The 20,187-nt window shown below is 38.3% G+C and overlaps 1 protein-coding gene across 2 annotated transcripts in view; it reads right to left on the reverse strand.

The window, feature by feature from the left end:
- Nucleotides 1–1,944: 1,944 nt before the first annotated feature.
- LOC110467005 (nucleolar protein 11-like) overlaps nt 1,945–20,187 on the reverse strand; it is a 19,297-nt gene continuing 1,054 nt past the window's right edge. For both annotated transcript variants that reach the window (XM_021523861.1, XM_021523860.1), the window contains exons 3-17: nt 17,344–17,454; nt 16,544–16,600; nt 15,581–15,784; nt 13,494–13,644; nt 12,501–12,659; nt 11,840–11,922; nt 11,061–11,240; nt 9,281–9,352; nt 7,966–8,150; nt 7,069–7,194; nt 4,306–4,419; nt 3,746–3,824; nt 3,032–3,184; nt 2,538–2,645; nt 1,945–2,101 (exon numbers count right to left, since the gene is read on the reverse strand). In XM_021523861.1, the coding sequence (XP_021379536.1) occupies nt 1,979–2,101; nt 2,538–2,645; nt 3,032–3,184; nt 3,746–3,824; nt 4,306–4,419; nt 7,069–7,194; nt 7,966–8,150; nt 9,281–9,352; nt 11,061–11,240; nt 11,840–11,922; nt 12,501–12,659; nt 13,494–13,644; nt 15,581–15,784; nt 16,544–16,600; nt 17,344–17,454 (1,905 nt within the window). In that variant the 3' untranslated portion in view covers nt 1,945–1,978. The remainder of the gene's footprint in view (nt 2,102–2,537; nt 2,646–3,031; nt 3,185–3,745; nt 3,825–4,305; nt 4,420–7,068; nt 7,195–7,965; nt 8,151–9,280; nt 9,353–11,060; nt 11,241–11,839; nt 11,923–12,500; nt 12,660–13,493; nt 13,645–15,580; nt 15,785–16,543; nt 16,601–17,343; nt 17,455–20,187) is intronic.

Below are 20,187 nucleotides of genomic sequence, written 5' to 3' on the forward strand. Positions count from 1 at the left end.
TGTAGTACCTCTGAGTCTGGAGAAGAAGATTTTTGAAATATTGGATAATTTTCCCTTTGGGGCCCCGCCCTGGCCCCAGGGGTTGGGGTAGGAATCCCAATTTTACAATTTTGAAGCCTCATCTACCAAGGATGATTCTGACCAAGTTTGAAAAAAATCCATCCACTGGTTCTTGAGAAGAAGTTGAAAATGTAAAAGTTTACGCACGACGCACGACGGACGACGGACGACGACGGACGAAAAGTGATTGGAATAGGTCACTTGAGCAAAGCTCAGGTGACCTAACAAGTTTTCAGAAAGGGCTTACGCAGTACTAGTTTTTCATTAAGGGGTTGTTCAGTAAGGGTTTGTTCAGTACCAGGTTTCAGTGAAGGGCTTGTTCAGTACGGGCTTGTCCAGTACCAGGTTTCAGTGAAGGGCTTGTTCAATACAAGTTTTTCAGTAAGGGCTTGTTCAGTACCAGTTTTCAGTAAGGGCTTGTTCAATACAAGTTTTCAGAAAGGGCTTACTCAGTACCAGTTTTCAGTGAAGGCTTGTTCAATACCAGTTTTTCAGTAAGGGGTTGTTCAGTACCAGTTTTTCAGTAAGGGGTTGTTCAGTACCAGTGTTTCAGTAAGGGTTAGTTCAGTACCAGTTTTCAGTGAAGGGCTTGTTCAGTAAGGGTTTGTTCAGTACCAGGTTTCAGTGAAGGGCTTGTTCAGTACCAGTTTTTCAGTAAGGGCTTGTCCAGTACCAGGTTTCAGTGAAGGGCTTGCTCAATACCAGTTTTTCAGTAAGGGCTTACTTAGTACCAATTTTTCAGTGAAGGCTTGTTCAGTACCAGTTTTCAGGGAAGGGCTTACTCAGTACCAGCTTTTCAGTGAAGGGTTTGTTCAGTACCAGTTTTTCAGTAAGGGCTTGCTTAGTACCATGTTTCAGTAAAGGCTTGTTCAGTACCAGTTTTTCAGTAAGGGCTTGTTCAGAACCAGTTTTCAATAAGGGCTTGTTCAATACCAGTTTTTCAGTAATGGCTCATTCAGTACCAATTTTTCAGTATGGGTTTGTTCAGTACCAGGTTTCTGTGAAGGGCTTGTTCAGTACCAGTTTTTCAGTAAGAGCTTGTTCAATACCAGTTTTTCAGTAAGGGCTTACTCAGTACCAGTTTTTCAGTAAGGGCTTGTTCAGTACCAGGTTTCAGTGAAGGGCTTGTTCAGTACCAGTTTTTCAGTAAGGGCTTGTCCAGTACCAGGTTTCAGTGAAGGGCTTGTGTAGTACCAGTTTTTCAGTAAGGGCTTACTAGGTACCAGTTTTTCAGTAAGGGGTTGTTCAGTACTAGTTTTACAGTAAGGGTTAGTTCAGTACCAGTTTTCAGTGAAGGGCTTGTTCAGTAAGGGTTTGTTCAGTACCAGGATTCAGAAAAGGGCTTGTTTAGTACCAGTTTTTCAGTAAGGGCCTGTCCAGTACCAGGTTTCAGTGAAGGGCTTGTCCAGTACCAGGTTTCAGTGAAGGGCTTGTTCAGTACCAGTTTTTCAGTAAGAGCTTGTTCAATACCAGGTTTCAGTAAGGGCTTACTCAGTACCAGTTTTTCAGTAAGGGCTTGTCCAGTACCAGGTTTCAGTGAAGGGCTTGTGTAGTACCAGTTTTCCAGTAAGGGCTTACTCAATACCAGTTTTTCAGTAAGGGCTTACTAGGTACCAGTTTTTCAGTAAGGGCTTGTTCAGTACTAGTTTTTCATTAAGGGCTTACTCAGTACCAGTTTTTCAGTAAGGGCTTGTTCAGTACTAGTTTTTCAGTAAGGGTTTGTTCAGTACCAGGTTTCAGTAAGGGCTTGCTCAATACCAGTTTTTCAGTAAGGGCTTACTCAGTACCAATTTTTCAGTGAAGGCTTGTTCAGTACCAGTTTTCATTCAAGACTTGTATAACACTATAGTAGAGGGTTACACAATAACATGACAAACTTTGGTAAACAGTAAATAATGACTTTATTTGTGGCGTAGAATCAACGGATGTGTAGAACCTCCACACAGTACTGACCGACGGCCTGCTTGGACGTCACGGAACACTTGGCCTTGAGCTGGTCCAGGAGTGCCTCCAACCCTGATAGCTCATCATAGAACTGTACCTGTTACAACAGATAACACAAAATAGATGGTCAGAAGCAAATCAATAGATTTTTAATATTTATGACCTTTTCTGCATTTAAATCAGCTTATTGGAAATCTGAAATACATTAATATGCAATTTACGTGATATTTCATGGTTTGCTTTTTTGTGTTCAATTTAAATGACCCATCAGCACATTAGAGTCACACTGAGCCACATAACAGTCTTATGGCCTTCAACACAATATGGTCATACAGCGCCACACAGCAGAAAATGGTTGAGCGGAAGATGTGCTGAGAGACGAAAAGAAGTATAAAAGGGATAAAGAAATAAAAAGGATCCTGTATCATAAACACTGTTGTCTTTAATACAACAAAATACAAGCAAATCAATAATTAAGTACAATGTAGGTATGCATAACAATACTATTTCCCATGAATTGTGATGTCGCTTACCTGTGAGGCCACGCAGGTATGTAGATTGATAAGGGTGAGTCGCGCGTCGGGGGAAATAATTAGCTGTGTGATGTGAGCATCTAGTGTCACAGAAATCCAGTCGGCAATCTGGCGGGAAAAAACATACACTGATTTTACTCCCATATAACATTTTACCTCAGTACCTTACTATTGTAAATCACATCCTTTATGTGAGAGAATAACTTCCCCATAATTTGTGAGGAGATCTATCGGAAAATTGAAATCTGAATTCTACCTAGCTGATTACCATTAATATTTGTAATGAAATTGTAACATCTGGTTTGTGGATTTGAGTAACCGCAAATTAAACCTACAGCTGTAGTTCTTCAGATAAAATATTCATGAAAATAAGATGACTTAAAAATATTGTCATTTGTATAGCTTTCTTTTTGGATACTCAGACAACCCAGATAAAGTAAAAAACTGAAATATTGTTAGTAAAAAATGTTTTGAATTCTCTTGTTGTTCCTTACCTGTCCTATAGTAGGTTGACCAAACAACAAGCCTCTCCTTTTCTTCTCACCATCCTTCTTTAAAAACAATATCTCTTCGTCCATGTCTTCCTCTTCGATTTCTATATCTTCCAGTCTATTTCCCAACATGTGGCGGAGATGCTCCAAAAGAACCTGTCACATATGATAAAAACTTCAAGCTGATTCGGCATATTTTCGACACGACCTTCTGCTGATGTTTCATAATTTTAGTCTTAACCACCATGATTTTCTTACTATGACTTAAACATGGCTAAATGATAAGGGAAAGTATGAGAAACTGCAGAAATAAAGGTTGTTCACCAAGGAGAGTCGGTTGGTTTATCTAACTGGAGTTTATTAGTTTTCAAATTGTACAAAAATCAAGGTTTACAGAAAATTAATTTATGAGAGTTAGATAAACGTGCAAACTAGCCATCACGAGTTTGGGGACCCGTTTCCCTAGTAATATACATTGGGAGATCTAGAGGGCCTAGTAAGTTGTAAGAACTTGTGTCCAATCCCTTTGACTATTCATGATCAGTGTCAATAGAATATGTTTGAATAAGAATAACAAAAGTTTATCCATTGCCAATGCCGAGGTGATTACATAATACCCATTATTCTTTACATAGGCAGACTAAAAATCATTCCAAAATAAAACGTAAAAGACAGTTAGTTAACATGTTGCTGTTTTAACCTTTGAAAAACACTTACCAGAACATTTTTGAAGTTAAGGGACTTCAAATAGTCGACCAAGAACACGTCATTAAAACCCTCCTTCAGCATGGAGTTTCTGATGATGGTCAAGGACACACTTGCTATATACAGTAGTGTTCATTTCATTCTAGCTCTGTATAATTTAGTCCTAATGTCAGAACACTAAGCTTTATTGTTTCTTCAGTAGAATTTATTTTGAACTGTTAAACACCTTTGACCTCTGTATGGCTTGATAGCTCTCCCCAATAGCATGCTACAACCCAAATTTTTGTATATATTTTTTTTAATGCACTTGACCCTTGTCACCTTAAAAGTAGGTCAAGGTTATCAATATGAACAATAATGATACTTCATCACCACAGTATGCTACAGGTCATCTAACATGATTCTTGGCTTTCTGGTTCTTTAAAAGAAGTGATTTGTATGGAAGTTTTTGATAGATGAATGACAGATGCCGAACCATGACATAAACTCCACGGCACTATATGGCCAGGTGAGCTATGAATGCCTAAAAAAACCTCTTTCCATATGTGGCGATAATGACGTGAAAAGGATACACAAAGTATGCCTTATGGACTCCAAATGGCTGCTTTTCATCTGATGAAGTGTCAGGCAGTAAACTTTCTATAAATATGGTCTCCGCCGCTTTAGCCAATTCTTCATCTTCTGCCCTGTTGATTGAATTCAGTCATATATAATAAAACTAACATATACTCAACTACATAATTTAGAAAAAAAATGTTGAAACATAACTTCAGTATTCAATTCAATTTTGTATTATCAAATGTGATTTTACATAACGAAGCACTTAAATTTAATTCAAATTGAGTTCTGCAATAATATTCCTTTAGTTATGCACCTTTGTGAAATGTGCATATAAACATCTTGATAACAGCCAAATTCTTGAAGGCACTTGAAGTCATTTGACAAACATACCTTTCTATAGTAAACCTCCCTTGGACTAGGTTTTCATGAAAGTCAGGTTTAATTTACATATCAATATATACATTAGGATTGCTTTTTCCTAGCGTATTTAAGTGCTTTTCTGATAATGTTGAATTATAAACAGATAAAACTACCGCCACTTTAACTTTTAAACGAGTGCAGGTCAATTTGTGTTTTTTGTTTACACAGGAAACTCGCACAAAGTATTAAGGACACCTGGTCCTCACTTACACTGTAGGATGCAAGGACCTCTGACACACTGTGTAGGATACAGAGACCTCTCACACACTGTGTAGGATACAGAGACCTCTCACACACTGTGTAGGACACAGGGACCTCTCACACACTGTGTAGGATGCAAGGACCTCTCACACACTCTGTAGGTAACAGGACCCTCTCACACACTGTGTAGTATACAGAGACCTCTCACACACTCTGTAGTATACAGGGACCTCTCACACACTCTGTAGGATGCAAGGACCTCTCACACACTCTGTAGGTAACAGGACCCTCTCACACACTGTGTAGTATACAGGGACCTCTCACACACTGTAGTATACAGGGACCTCTCACACACTCTGTAGGATGCAAGGACCTCTCACACACTCTGTAGGATGCAAGGACCTCTCACACACTGTGTAGGACACAGGGACCTCTCACCCACTGTGTAGGATGCAAGGACCTCTCACACACTCTGTGGGACCTCTCACACACTGTAGTATACAGGGACCTCTCACACACTCTGTAGGATGCAAGGACCTCTCACACACCTCTCCCACACTCTGTACCTCTCACACACTCTGTGGGACCTCTCACACACTGTAGTATACAGGGACCTCTCACACACTCTGTAGGATACAGAGACCTCTCACACACTCTGTTGGACACAGGGACCGCTCACACATGTAGGACACAGGGACCTTTCACACACTCTGTTGGACACAGGGACCTCTCACACACTCTATATGACACAGGGACCTCTCACACACTCTGTAGGGAAACAGGGACCTCACACACACTCTGTTGGACACAGGGACCTCTCACACCCTCTGTTGGACACATGGACCTCTCACACACTCTGAAGGAACACAAGGACATCGCACACACTCTGTATGACACAGGGAACTCATGCACACTATGTAGGACACAGGTAACTCTCCCACACTCTGTAGGACACAGGGACCTCTCCCACACTCTGTAGGACACAGGGACCTCTCCCACACTCTGTAGGACACAGGGAACTCATGCACACTATGTAGGACACAGGGACCTCTCCCACACTCTGTAGGACACAGGTAACTCAGACACACCGTGTAGGACACAGGGACCTCTCCTACACTCTGTATGACACAAGTAACTCAGACACACTATGTAGGACACAGGTACCTCTCCCACACTATGTAGGACACAGGTAACTCAGACACACCGTGTAGGACACAGGGACCTCTCCTACACTCTGTATGACGCAGGTAACTCAGACACACTATGTAGGACACAGGGACCTCTCCCACACTATGTAGGACACAGGGACCTTAGACACACTATATATAGGACACAGGTAACTCAGACACACTGTCTAGGACACAGGGACCTCTCCCACACTCTGTATGACACAGGTAACTCAGACACACTATGTAGGACACACGGACCTCTCCCACACTATGTAGGACACAGGTAACTCTCCCACACTCTGTAGGACACAGGAAACTCAGACACACTGTCTAGGACACAGGGACCTCTCCCACGATGCAAGGACCTCTCACACACTCTGTAGGGAAACAGGGACCTCACACACACTCTGTTGGACACAGGGACCTCTCACACCCTCTGTTGGACACATGGACCTCTCACACACTCTGAAGGACCACAAGGACATCGCACACACTCTGTATGACACAGGGAACTCATGCACACTATGTAGGACACAGGGACCTTAGACCCACTATATATAGGACACAGGTAACTAAGACACACTGTCTAGGACACAGGGAGCTCTCCCACACTCTGTATGACACACGTAACTCAGACACACTATGTAGGAAAAAGGGACCTCTCCCACACTCTGCAGGACACAGGTAACTCAGACACACTATGTAGGACACAGGGACCTTAGACACACTATGTAGGACACAAGGACCTCACACACTCTCTGTAGGATACATGGACCTCTCACACACTCTATAGGACACAGGGACCTCTCCCACACTCTGTAGGACACAGGGAACTCATACACACTATGTAGGACACAGGGACCTTAGACACACTATATATAGGACACAGGTAACTCAGACTTACTGTGTAGGACACAGGGACCTCACTCTTTATTGAACAGAAGGAGAGACAGGGCACTCAGACAATGTTCTGTAGGAACTTACGTGATGTAGTATTGCAGGGCTTTACACAGACACACTTCGGGGACATCAGTCACCTTCTGTAGGAAGTTGTGTAGGAGAGAGATTTCACCATGTTGTATGAGAGCATCCACTAACTTTGGCATCACACTGAAAGAATAACAAGGTATGTAAATACACAATCTGGTGGTCCCTAGGTACCTCACAGTAGTGAAACAGAATCTCAAGCATGTTAAACAAGTCTGCTTTCCATTATGTGGTTTAACCATTTCAACAACAGGTACAGATTGGGATTGAGGCCGACCTTTTGTAAATTAGGCGTTTATGGATCAAGGGATCTAGTCAAGCCTGAAACTAGGAAGGGTTTCTACAGATAGTTTGTGGTATTTCAACATAAAAAAGTTGGTTCATATACATATTTGAAGAAATTATTATAAAGTTTAATAAAATCACAAAAGGATCACATATACCTGTTCATTTCTTGTTATCTATCCGACAGAAAAATCAGAAATGTTGCATTGTGAGCTCTGTCTATTATATATTTATCAAAATTCAATCTGCAGAAACTAGTTGGAATCAATACACATTACTAGCGACGATATCAAATTAGTCCAATCCAACACAATAATTAACAAAATCAGCAACTTTCCAAAGACATCTAATTACCATTTTGTAAATATATTTCACAACCTCAGATGTAACAATAAACATGAACAAGTTATAATTCATTTCCACCAAGAGCTGTTCCTCAATAAACAACAGCCAATGGTACATTTTGGAATGCAGTTATTCTAAGATCCTGTTAAGGACACAAGTTGCCATAACAACACAAGACAGACATGTATCTACCAGCACAACACAGGGTTAGAAAATTGCCAAAGGGGTTTCGACATCACAAAGGGACGGTCCTGCAACACTTACCTTGCTGGCATGTTGTAGAGCTGCATCAGCTCCGTTATCTCTTTGACAGGCCAGAACCTTGTCTCCGTCAGACACCGTGTCAAGATGTCGGTAAACATTGAACTCATGTACCACACACTCTTGAATTCCTTTATGCATTTCATTAGCCCCCAGAAGGCCCCCTGAAACTTCTGGTAAGTTCTCGTCTGAAAAGAAAAAAAAAATCATCAATCGATTAACAATGTCATACAGTGAATGGTGGCACCCATGGAATAGTTTACATGTTACCCAATGTGCCATATTCATTTGGCAATAAGCCCAAGCCTGATAATAAGCCCATCCATATCCATTACAATACAGTAGCAATACCAACAAAATGCTATTGTATTGTCCTGTCATGCTGTATGACATATGAACTGTTCGCTGTGTATTCATGGTTTTTCGTGGTTGCTACGGCACCATGAAAATGTTGGGTGCACAAATCATTAAACGGACTCGCAGTAAGTACAAAATACTGTTGATCAACACTAATGAAGTTTTTTTTTTATTATAAACAACATGCTTTTGGCAGTCTGCACACTTTATAGTCTGAAGCTTTATCGTAATTATTTTTACCGATTTAGTCTACATGCGAAAGATGTTAATGAACACGGAATGGCGAGATGTCGTACTGTTGCGTTTTATTTGTATCAAAGAATTAACAAGTGACAAAATGAAATTTGAACACTATGAAGTAGACAATGTTTTGATGTTGGATTTACGCTATTGAAACCAATATCTTACTTTGAGGTATCCGAGTTTTTCGACTTTTCAAGGTTCAAATTATCATAGTTTTATTTACTAAGATAAAGAAGACTTGGCCGGGTAACCTGAGAAATACTTTGAGATAAATGGGGTCTTCGAGTTAAAAGAATTTAAGGTAACGAGGTTTGACTGTACCTCGCTACCGTTGTTTTATATGGGGTAGCCATGAGACTTTGCATCGAAACGACCTAAACAGAGCTTCAAACCAGGAGAGAAAGTATCCGCGAACACATTATGTAACCGAAGTAACCCCATCTCCCTACATTGAGCCACAGGTTACATATTGGTATCCTGGACATACTGGACGATCTGTGCGTAAATCTTAACCATAGTGACATCAGAATTAAAATAATAGGCTTGACATCATGGCATTGTAATGATAAAAATTTGACAATGTCAACGAAATTGCGTTTGTTGTGAACATTTTTGAACAATCTCGGTAACATCATACAAATGATTTCAAATATGTTTCCATTTCACCATCCACATGTATTTTTTTTTTTTTGGTGAATATTTCAAAAACAACACTCACTTTTTCCTGGTCACAGAGTCGTGCTGCAAGTTCCTCCGTCTTTTGTTGATTTCCCATCTGTGCTTCCATCTGCTGTAGAAATACAAAATATTTTCTCGCATCAAATATGTTGATATATATTACATAGTGGGGTCTCGTTAGTTTATTAACTCATTTACCCCCTAAAGACACATTTGAACTCTTCCATTTCAAAGGTTGGAATAGTTCATTATGAAACTTCAGGGGTGAATGAGTTAACTTTACTCTCCAGACTGACAATGTCTGTACGATCAAATGTTCCAGATCACAAACGGAGGACTTGTTGCCTGGATAGTCACACGAACAGTTCCTGGATATAATTCTCCAGAAAGTAAGCTTCCTGAAATCACGAGTGACCATGGTCCTGATCAATGAGATTCTGCTGCGAACATCTTTGTTTTTCTAGATGTTTAGTAAGTAACAGTCAAAAGAATCAAGGATCCCTGTCCCACTGCATACAAAACACCAGAGAAATAGAGAATTCCACTGTAGTGTTTCGTGCCTACAATAATTTTCCATCATTTTTTTTGTTTTGGATATAACTATATTGCATATAGAGGTAGCTCAGTTGGTTAAAGCAACAGTATAATGATCGCAAGTCCAGGGTTCAAACATTAGTTTGGTTCCTTTGCATTTTGACACTCAGCACACTGCTGAAGTTGTCTTATGTGTCTTTCATCTTCTTTTAATTTTTTTCAATAATATTCCACAAAATTTGTCGTTCTTTTCAGAAATAATCTATCTATGATGATGACAAAAGATAAGTTTCCTATGCATAGTTATTTTTTTTGCAGTCGTACAGGGATACTTAATTTCAAACTATATTACATAAAAAACTTTCAAACAAGCATACCGAGCAATACATGTCCCCTACCAGCCCCCACTACCTATAACACTGTAATGATTTTCTTAAAATAGTAACGGTGACCTTGACCCGACAACCCTGAAACTCGAACTTGTCCAAAATATTATGGTCCTTTGTAATTGTGTGAAGTTTGATCCAAATCCCTCAAGGAAGGAAGCGGCTAGAGCGCTGACAAGGATTTTCTAAAAATAGTAAAGTAACCTTGACCTTGACCCAACAACCCTGAAACTCAAACTTGTCTGAGATATTATTGTCCTTTATAATTGTATAGTTTGATTCAAATCCCTCAAGGAATGAAGCGGCTAGAGCACCGACAAGGATTTTCTAAAAATAGTAACGGTGACCTTGACCTAACAATCCTGAAATTTGATATTGTCCGAGATATTAGGGTTCTTTGTATTTGTGTGAAGTTTGATCAAAATCTCTCAAGGAATGAAGCCACTAGAGCACTAACAAACATTGGTGTTACGTACGTACACAGATGGACAGAGAGGAAAACTATCTTTATAATACCTAAATTGATAGGATAAATAGTGGCATTTTAATGAGGTTTTAGTGTACAAACTATTCATGTTGATTCACATCAGTTTTCCTTCTAATAACAAATTAATATCCATCCTTACAATAGTACTATGTGTCACAGGCACTAAATCTGAAAGCTGCTAAAAACAGATATGATATGCAAAACAGCCAATATTATCAAATCTGTGAAAATTGGGGACCACAAAACAAAAGAAGAAGTAAAATAGTTTCAAATTAATTTGTTCCCCCCGCCCCCCAGAATACATGTATTTTTTTAAACTCGCCGAAGCTTACACATATCATTTATACAAGTTTGATGACACAAGATCCCCTTTATAAGAGGTAAGTTATAAACGCGTGAAAGTAAATACATACAGAAGTGCCTGCCACGGTCGGCCATCCGACACATTTCGGGAGTGTAGGTCTGGCTTCAGCAGTGGTCAGTTGTTGCTGCTGACCGAGGATACTGGACACAGTGGACTTCTGGCAAGTGTAGGGTATCATGTACATTGTGTTTCCACAGGCAACCAACAGGTTACCATGGTGGCTGTATATCTGTAAATGAACAGCACAAGAAGACTGTACAATGAGCAAAAATTGATATTTTCAATTTAATTTGGCACTTTCAAAAAGTATTTTACAACATTAACATGAAACAAAATGTGAATTAATTTCTCTGCTCTTTGATACAGAAAGGTCATTTCACCAAGAAAAAAAATGCACACAAAACATAAGTAATCTTTAATATGACTTACTGTTAAAGACTGATTTTTTGTGTATAATTTATTTTCATGGTTAGAAATAATATTATACACATGAAGATTTGATTCGCAAAACGACTAATGGCAGAGTTACTATATTTTTATCATATGTGCTTGATTATGACAAATTTTAAGATATTTGACTCGCAATTTTCAGTCCTTTCAAATCAATACAATTGTATAGTTATTTCATAATAACGATTTGTTGATTCGATCCGATAACTAGGTTAAATGCTACTATCATACACATATGCAAATTCCCAAGAGTTGGGTCAAAATATTAGTTACATTTAGGAGATATGGAGTGTCGGAAGTGATTTGAAACAGAAGTTAGAATAGATCAATTGAAAATATCACATGCTGCTGTTGTTGAAGCAGGAACAACAAACTAACCTTGACATTTGGCTGGACAACACCAGGGTATGGTCGCCAAGCTTTTAAAGTACCAAACTGGAGATCAAAGACCCCTATTCCCTCTGCAAAAAACATTTACATGTATCAATGTTGTGAAAAGAAAAATAAATATTAATCATATCTTAAACCCAAACACACTGATGTAGTTTCCACAGCATTGACATAAGTATAAGTTCAATGTATTGCTGTCAGGAAATTCACATGAAGTCAGAAATTTTCATTAATTTCTTTATTTCAGGTTTTGTGATTTGGTTAATTCAAACAATTTTACTAAAGTACATAGAAAATATCGAACAATATACCGTGAAATTTACACTGCATTTTTTCCCCCGTCTTTTTCTCCCTCCGTTATGAGGGTGAATTAATCACTACCGCAAAATTTAAAAGGGCAGAAATGAATTTTACTGTCAAAAGCAAAAATTTGACTGGGCGAAAATTTCCTGGTATACAGTGTTTCACAAGATATAAAAGAATAAGAGAAGTTAGTCCGAAACAAACTGACTACAATAATCTGTCAGGCAATTATTGTGATTTCCCAGAACATTTTTGGGAGTGTAAGAAAATGAAGTGAGATCGGCTAAAAAACAGTCAGATATTTCATACACCCTCTCTGGCACTGGTAGGACAGAATGTAACTAACTTTGTTTGTCCTGTGTGGTACCAGCCACGGCCACATGGTGCGTGTCCAGGACGGTGAAGGTTGCCGAGCTACCCACCCCCGGTATCGTCTGTACGGTCCGCCTGACAGGGTCGGCCTGCTGGTGTGTCAGATCCAACAACACCATACTGCCATTGGACACTGTAAAATGTCATACAGACTCATAACAACATACAAGCAACCCTATTAATCAATGCATATTGTCATCCACAAATAATGGTGGATCCAGGAAGTTGCAGATGGTGGTGAGAACATTTAGCTCAAGAGGGACCAAGTCTGTGATTATTCTTTTTAAACACATATATCTATTTTTCTCTTTTTTTTTTAAATTTCCAAATCATTTCACTGAATTAGGATCAGGAAGTTAAATATCAAAAATGTATTACATTCCTTGTGAATCTTTCTCTAGTAATACAGCCAGTTTTAATGCTTAGCAATACAAGGACTGTGTGTTTGATTTGGTCTGGGTTTTTTGTGTGCTTTATGCCCTATTAACGGCAATGGTCATTTAAGGACATGCCAGGTTTTGGTTGTTGAGGAAAGCTTGAGCACCTGGAGAAAAAGCACTGACCTGCGGGTATTTGTAGCAACACCCCACCATTTTTTTATGCATTTTTGCTTGTTCATAAAAGATTTGAAAACATACAGGGTGTTCTTTTCCCTAAAGATATGGTAGAAATTGATATTTATTGAAGAAATGAGGTTATGCTGTAATGCCGCAAAAAAAATCTCCCTAATTAAAATCCAATCTCCAGACTTCCAAACACAAGTCTCCCTATTTGGTGTTCCAAATGCATCACATTATAACTGGGCTGTGTTCATGTCGGATGAGAGTAATATAACTTTTGTGGTATAACTCTGGGTTTTGTGCATGTCAGATTTTATGTGGCACCAGATGAACACGTGTGGTATTGCCTATATCTTTAACCCATGTACCACACGAGATAAGAAAGATGGTACATCGTTGAAACTTACATAGACAGTAGAGTCGGACTGATGATCCAGCTGTCCGACACTGACTGGACGTACACTGGACTTTGTCTGGACACGTCTCTGTGGTGACCAGCACCTTCCATTCCTTTGTGTCCCGTTTGTACCAGTGGTGTGTTACTGTTAATTCCGAGTTCTGAAGTAAAACAAAATGTTTAAGTCATGTACATTGTCTACAAGCTTTGGGTGCATTGCTTTTTATCAACGGCTGTGAGTTGATGAATATATATCCATGTATATGGGAAAAACCTTACTGATGAGTCAATGTTATGATTCAGAAGGAAAATGATAACTGATTTATTGACAAACTAAGAAATCTTCAATACTGATGAATGATCTAGTGCTAATAGGTCCAACTGCACATCATCTTCTCATTGGAATTTTGTGATTTTGTGAATTGTGACAATTGCGTTCAATATTTACTTAAGCAATTTTCAATTAAATACGATCATCAGGACATCATTAGTTTGTGTTATTTTGTAGGTATGTAATCTGAATTTACCACAATGGTCAAAGCAATGGGTGATAAGAATAGATGTGTATTATATTTATACATGTATACACAACACACAACACAGACCTATATAGAACTGTGTATTACATTTATACATACACAACACACAACACAGACCTATATAGAACTATGTATTACATTTATACATACACAACACAGACCTATATAGAGCTACAAACTGTTGATGCTTGTACAAAGCTTATCAAAATGCCACAGGCAGTGTGTTTAAGGTAGAGGTAATGCAAATGATACGAGCCTCCACTGAGCTACATGTTAACGGAAATTTGTAGAAGCTCGCAACAAGATAATTGAGGCCTGTAATACTGTGTTTCTGGTCTCGCCCTCTAACAACCTTAGGGTTGGTAGGTAGCAGTGTTAGGAATCACTTCAAATAGATCATTACTACTTCATAAAACAATAGACGATTGATTTTTGATTGATCATGAAATTAAAGGGAAATAACTGAAAAGCATTCACAATAATGGGTATAGGCAGGAAGGCTGTTTGAATGCAGTTTATGATAAAAGTTATGATTGTTTTTCTGTTGTTCTGTAATAGGAGCGAAGAAAACGCATGGCCAGACCGGGGTTCAAACCTGTGACCCTCCGAACACTAGACGGTCGCTCTACCAATTGAGCTACCTGGTCACCGATGATCGATCCAGTCCAGTTCCACTACATTCCTCCCTCCTTTTTCTAAGTCTTTGCCCCCCAAGGCATCACTATTTATAACCAAGGTTCGTGTATCCCCTCATCAAGCATTCACCCAGTACTTGAAACAAGGGTTGGTCACAGGCACCAAATGTAATAGGAGCTGAAAAATGCACGTCCAGACCGGGGTTCGAACCCAGGATCTTCCAGACTCTTTTTAAAATACTTATTGAAACTTTTTATGGTATAGTCAAACCATAATGATCATCGAAAATCATGATCAATTTAGTCATAGTTGGAGGTAAAACAACCAATTGTTAAGATGCTCTTTACTACAGTGTTTACTATAGCGTGTACTATTGAGGTTACTCAACCGTGACAGTTCATTCATACATGTGTAGGGCACGTGCTGTCACCAAGGTGAGTTTGAAAACTGGTTTGTCCAGTGTTGGGACTGTAGGTGTCTCAGGTAAATCAGGTAAGGTGAGGAAAACATGCTAGGCATGCAATTACCAGGTATTTTCATCAATAAATTGGAGCAACACTTGGTTTGGTTTGTTTGTGTTTTACGTCCTATTAACAGCTATGGTCATTTTGGTGGCGGAGGAAAGCCGGATTTCCTGGAGAAATACCACCGACCTATGGCCAGTACCTGGCGACTGCCCCACGTAGGCCTTGAACCTGTGACCCAGTGGTGGAGTAGAACGTCAGACGCCTTAACCACTTAGCCATCTCAGCCCAACACTAACAGGAATTTCCTTTCACATTTTATATAGGTTACATAGACTTTTACTTTGACAGTGCTTGTCTAAGATTGGCTCCAAAACCCTTGGGAAAGCTGTCCAAAAATTGGGTTGGTAAAGAAACCTTAAACATACAATTCTTTTAAGGCCCTGATGACATTTTACCTTTTGCTGCGATAAACAAGTGACACAAACAGCATTATTTGTGCTTGTGATTCCACAGGAGAAGATTGTGTTCAGGTCAGCATCAGAGTTAGTTCCCTTGTGGGAGCTCTTTATGGTCTCAACAAAGTCCACAGTTCCATCTTTACACACTGCCACAGGGTCCCATCCTTCTGTTGTTAGAATTTCATGTAGAGGGAATTTGAGCTGAAACAAATTATGTGCAATTTGTTACTCATTATTTCTTAAACTATGAATAAAACATTTCTTAGGTGTCATTATGCAATGTAGGGTTTCATATACCTTTCCTATATCAAAATCCATCAATTAACTTCATTCATAAAAGGATAGCATCACACACTATATTAATAAGAATAAGGGTATTGCGAAAGGGCAATATAATACGCCTGTCATACATTAAATGAACAGTTGTCTGTATGGATGTACATGAAGGGCCATAACTCCATAATATTACCGTTTGACAATGGTGGTTATCAAACTTGTCTGAGCTATCATGATAATGAACCTTCCTACGAAGTTGACCCGTAGAAAACTACTCGAGATATCGAGCGGACACTTTTTGGGCAAATGAATAAAGGGCCACAATTCCATAAATTACGGTCCGATTGGCGACTATCTAACTTGCCTGAGCTATCCTATGACCTTCCCATGAAGTTTGAAGTTAATCCATTGAAAACTGTTCGAGATATTGACCGGGCAACGTTCGTGCTAACCCGCCCACATGATAACCTAATACGTACCGTCATTTGACGGGCGTTAAAAAAGTTCAAACATCTGTTTCATGTCATACAGAAGTGTATTCGCAGTATCAACAACATTGAAGGTTAACACTTTTAATCATCAGCAAGTAGAAACAAAAAATTTAGCCATGATTATGAAAATGGACAATATATATGTTAACGAGGACAGAATGACGATGCATTTTACTTTTTTCTTAAAACTTACATGTTTTTTTGTTGACTTTTCGAAACTTAAGTCATCTTTACTCCAGGTGTGAATATTCTGTAAAGTAAAAAGATAGAGTTGCAGGTATATGATGTAGCTACACTACTGTTTACAGAAATAAGGTCTCACTAAAACCTAAATAATTGTTATTATAGTTATTTCCACAGATATTGTACAATATTAAGTATCCCATGATTGTCGACTAATATCCTCAGGAATTTTCAAAGTTATTTAAAGAATGCTCTCTTCCTTTAGATGGGAAAACCTGACTTCATATTAGAGCATCTGAATCCTTTTTCCTTTTACCTTCTCTCTTCTTTTTTTTTAAAAGGAATGTGCAATTTTCCGAAGTTATCCTTGTTAACATAAACCGAATACAGTGTTCTCCCCAGGCTGTTTTTGCAGCATGGTACCATGCTCCTATAATATCTTACCATGCTGCTATCCTAGAATTTCTCTGCTATATATTCATAGTATATTTAAAGTTACCATGCTGTTTGATTTTACATAGAGTGCTGCTTTAACAGAAATATTGAAACACCATGCTTCTTTCAAAACATTCTGGGGAGAACACTGCAAATATAGGGAAATTTTGGCAGTGAAATTTTGTTCAGCTATAAAAGCAAAATTTAAAAGTGTTAAATACTTGAAAAAAAAAGTCTTTGTACAATCAAATCCAGAATATGAAACGCATCACTTGCCAAGAAAAATGGCAAAAACTCACTTTTTCTATCAAACTGGAGAAAACTCAAAATATTTCTCAATGAGATATGTTTTAGGTCTATTTATAGTGTACTCACTTGTTCATTAATGACCGAGATGTAACTGTTCCCACTGGTCCATCTGGCTGGACTGGTGATGTGTAACCCTCTCCTCACCGACCAGCTGTGTACGGCTTTCTGGTCATCTAACTGTAAACACACACACATACACATGAGTAACAGGAAAAATGCAATGTGCCAGACTTGTACTTAAACTTCTCCTGCTTCTTTATAACACTGGCGGTTTTCTACTGGCCATTTTCTCCCACATTTTTTTTACCTGTAACAGCAATGGTTGGATTGTCAAATTGCTAACAGATTTTCTAAATTTGACAAGATAATGAGTGTAGAGGTCACAAACAGTAGGAGAAAATGGCTGGCTTCATTCAGATTTTTGGTTGGTAGCCTAGGCCAGCTTTAAAACTGGACTGGGGTGTTAGATAAGATAATCTTAGTGCACGAGTAAGCTTGTCTCCTATCACAGCAACACTACTGACATTGAATCTTGTATTTGGCTTTTGTTTTAAGTAACCTACAAGGGAGTCATCATGTCAACTCAAGGAGAGCTCAATGTCCAACTTTCTAAAATCTTACTGTTTTTAATGTTAAATGAAACATATTGAAAATGATACAGTATGATATAAAATAAATCATACACCATATTGAAGAAATCTCGCTCCTAGCATGTTTTCTACAACTGGATCTTTTTTCTAAGGTAACCGCATTCTCAATCTTGATTACATTTATGGGTGTATTGCCAAGATGGGATCAGTACCTGTGACAGGATCAACTTACAGTTGAATATAGAAAATATAGGGCTGCCATAGTGCAAGTGTATAAGCTTATAAACGATGTTGAGGATATGGACAAAATTACTATTCTTGGAATCCACATATGCAGAGGTCATCAGAGGAAGACTTACAAAAAGCAATGTCGTTTAAGCACCACAAATAACATTTTTTAGCAATCATATGGTTAGCTTTTTTAATAATCTCTTTGCTGAAGTGGTGAATGCTTAAAGTCTAGCTTTAAGAATCTTTATGCACATTTGAAATATCTTAACCTCAAATTTTATCCATTGTTTTTACATGTCTATATATAGTTACAAGGTAGTGACTTAAGTGTGCACACTCGACCAACATCAATTGATAATTCCTAATTTGAATTTGCGCTTATGTTACAAGTTCTGAAATGAAATGTTCATGAAACCATCATTACAGGCCTCAGGACTGATGGTCTACCTATGAGGCCATGAATCGTTATATGGCCATGTAACAGGAAAGACAGTAGTGTGCTAGTGGTAGCTAATAGTGGTTTTTATGACTTTTTAATCCATATATGATATACCAATCACTCTCCAGGATCCCTGGACAGCTTCTATACGAAAGGAGGACAAGACACTACAACAAGACAAGGCTAGTGTGGTAGTTTCCACAGGTGAATTATGAACCAGTGATCCCCGCTTCCCAGTCAGTCTCTTTAGGGAAATTCACTCTAACGCGAAGCTATTTTTTTTTCAATTTCAAAAGTATTTTATTGACAATACATATATAATACAAACATATAAGTTAACATTAAAGAAGATCTTTGAACAGTATTGACAAAAGAATAAGACAAAAGGCTTTGCCTATATCAGTCTTCTTCTAATTCCGGTAGATATGTACAATGCTTAATTATATAAAATGTTGTGATTCGTTTCCTCTCACACTCATGCACACCCACATCCACACCAGCTTATGTCTAATACTCGTTATTTAAGGGATAAAACTTGCCTGAATAACAATAATTATAACAATACATGAATATTCATTTGGAATTTATCTAGCACGTATAAGTAACGAAACGTTTTGATGATTTAATATAAGAGTCGACATGTATAAGAATAGTTTTATTTAATTGGTCGGATGCATTACTAATACCATATACTAAACAGTGCAGATTTAAATATCCTACTAGATTATAAATAGTGGTAATATGATGCCTAATATTAGAATACAGAGGACATTGAAAGAAAAAATGTATTAGATCTTCCCTCTGTACACCACATACACAGGAAGCATCATCAATCAGATGGTCTTGTAACTTATCACAGTTAAGATCACTTTTAAAATTTCTTAGCTGACATAAAATTATGTTAAGTTTCCTCGGAACACAGTTAATAAAAGTTTCTGAGACGGATGTATCAAAGGTTTTTTTAAGTTTCTTTTTAAAAGATGAAATTGAGATGGAGTCTCGTACAGTGCTATCAAGTGCATTCCATTTTACCATTGTAGAAGGGAAGAAGCTATTCATATAAGTAGTAGTTCTTGTCTGTGGTATATTAAAGAATCTGTTATTTCTGAAGGTATAGTTATTATTTACATTTAGAAATGGTTGAATGATATTATCGAGATAAGTTGGAGTGTAATTATTAAGAATCCTATACATTAATGTTAGTTTATGATTTTGTCTTCGTGTGTGTAATGTTTCAAGTTGTGTTTCAGTATACAGAATATGATGAGATGTACCTCGTCTGTTTCCACAGGCGAATTATGAACCAGTGATCCCCGCTTCCCAGTCAGTCTCTTTAGGGAAATTCACTCTAACGCGAAGCTAGAAGGCAAACATAATCCTATGTACAATTAAATCTGTCTTCACCTATATATATATAGGTATATAGCCAGATATCATTGTGCTCTAGTATACCCATCATTCACAAATAAACATCCCTATTCCATGAATGTTTTAATTCAGTGTTGATAATTGACAAGTGAAGTCAGACAGTCTTATAAAATATTCGAACCCAAGTATACCTATACATAGCCTAGTTTAATTTAATCTGTAGACAATAACCGAGAGGCGAAAATAAATTGGAAAGTAAGGGGGGGGGGGGGGGGGGGGGGG

The sequence above is a fragment of the Mizuhopecten yessoensis genome, unplaced genomic scaffold (assembly GCF_002113885.1).
Source record: "Mizuhopecten yessoensis strain PY_sf001 unplaced genomic scaffold, ASM211388v2 scaffold11153, whole genome shotgun sequence".
Lineage (NCBI taxonomy): Eukaryota > Metazoa > Mollusca > Bivalvia > Pectinida > Pectinidae > Mizuhopecten > Mizuhopecten yessoensis.